The sequence below is a fragment of the Microtus ochrogaster genome, unplaced genomic scaffold (assembly GCF_000317375.1).
Source record: "Microtus ochrogaster isolate Prairie Vole_2 unplaced genomic scaffold, MicOch1.0 UNK32, whole genome shotgun sequence".
Taxonomy (NCBI): domain Eukaryota; kingdom Metazoa; phylum Chordata; class Mammalia; order Rodentia; family Cricetidae; genus Microtus; species Microtus ochrogaster.
Genome location: NW_004949130.1, coordinates 3,018,008 through 3,019,260, shown reverse-complemented (window position 1 = coordinate 3,019,260; position 1,253 = coordinate 3,018,008). Strand labels below are relative to the sequence as shown.

General features: G+C 44.8%; 1 protein-coding gene across 1 annotated transcript in view; it reads right to left on the bottom strand.

The window, feature by feature from the left end:
* Gpatch1 (G-patch domain containing 1) overlaps positions 1-1,253 on the bottom strand; it is a 44,654-nt gene that overhangs the window by 28,913 nt on the left and 14,488 nt on the right. The window contains exon 6 of the mRNA XM_005368420.3: positions 626-684. Coding sequence (XP_005368477.1) covers positions 626-684 — 59 coding nt within the window. The remainder of the gene's footprint in view (positions 1-625; positions 685-1,253) is intronic.

Below are 1,253 nucleotides of genomic sequence, written 5' to 3'. Positions count from 1 at the left end.
AAAAAAAAGAGTTGGGATATCTATGGTGCTAGCAAGTTCTGCCTGTATCGCTGGCATGTAATGACAGCTTTAAGGTATGTATATTTCATGATAGAGGAATCTAACAGATTTTCAAAATTGCTTATGACCTTGTTATTTATTTGTTTATCTATTTTCTTGGGTGTCTGGATCATTATTTGTTGTTGTATTTTATTATTTAGTTACATTTACTTATTTATTTGAGAGAAATTATGTGTGCACATAGGCACGGATACCATAGAATGCACATGAAGGTCAAAGAACCGCTTGTGGGAGTTGGTTCTCCTTACAGAGCCCAGGGATCAAGCTCAGGCAGTGAGCTTGGCAGCAAGCACCTTTGCCCTCTGAGCCATCTCACTGTTTTTGAGGCAAGGTTTCACTATATAGCTCAGGTTAGATCTTTCTTTCTGTTCAGCCTACCTAGGACTTAGATTATTGGTGTGCACCGGCATGCTTGACGGTTTTGTTTGTTTGTTTAGATGTTTTCTCTCAGTGACTGGGATCAAAGCCAGGCTTTGCACATGCTAGGTTCTACTGCTGAGCTACATTCCCTGCATGAGACGCTAAGATCTCAGCATCATACAAGAGCATACCGACTGTAACATACCTCAGACCCTTCAGAGCCTCCGGGCGGCAGCGCACAGCCATAGATCTTAACACCAGGGTCTACGAAAGAGATCCCAAAGGCATTCGTCATGAGCAACTAAAACAAACAAGTCACCGAAACTGTCTCAAGTGCAGAAACACACAGCTGCGCTTGTAAAGATGCTGTGGCCTCAGGGTCACAGGTAGATGACAGGCCCACCTCGACCTGTGAGCCAAGAGTGTGCTGCATGGACCCAGAGGAAATTATTCCTGTCTCCCGAGGGTTCACTCACAGCTGGGGACAGAGCACAGGGAAAGCAGAAAACCGTGTTAAGCTGGGAGTGTAGGGTAGCGCAGTAATGTGGTACTTGCCTGGGATGTGTGAAGGCCTGGGTTCCATCCCCAGCACTAAAGTATCAAATAAAAAGGAGGAGGAGGAAATAATGATGCTGAACTATGACTGTGATTCAGGTAAGGTGTGGTTGGAAAGCAAACTTTTACACTCCTGGTGACAGTGTGAACTGTACAATCCTTCCAGAAGTTACTATGCGTTACACCTAAAACCTTAAACTGTGTGCATGCCGCTTGACTCAGCAAGTCTATTTCTAGGAATGTGGTGTAGAGATGGAGAGAGGGCACTTGTTACCCAT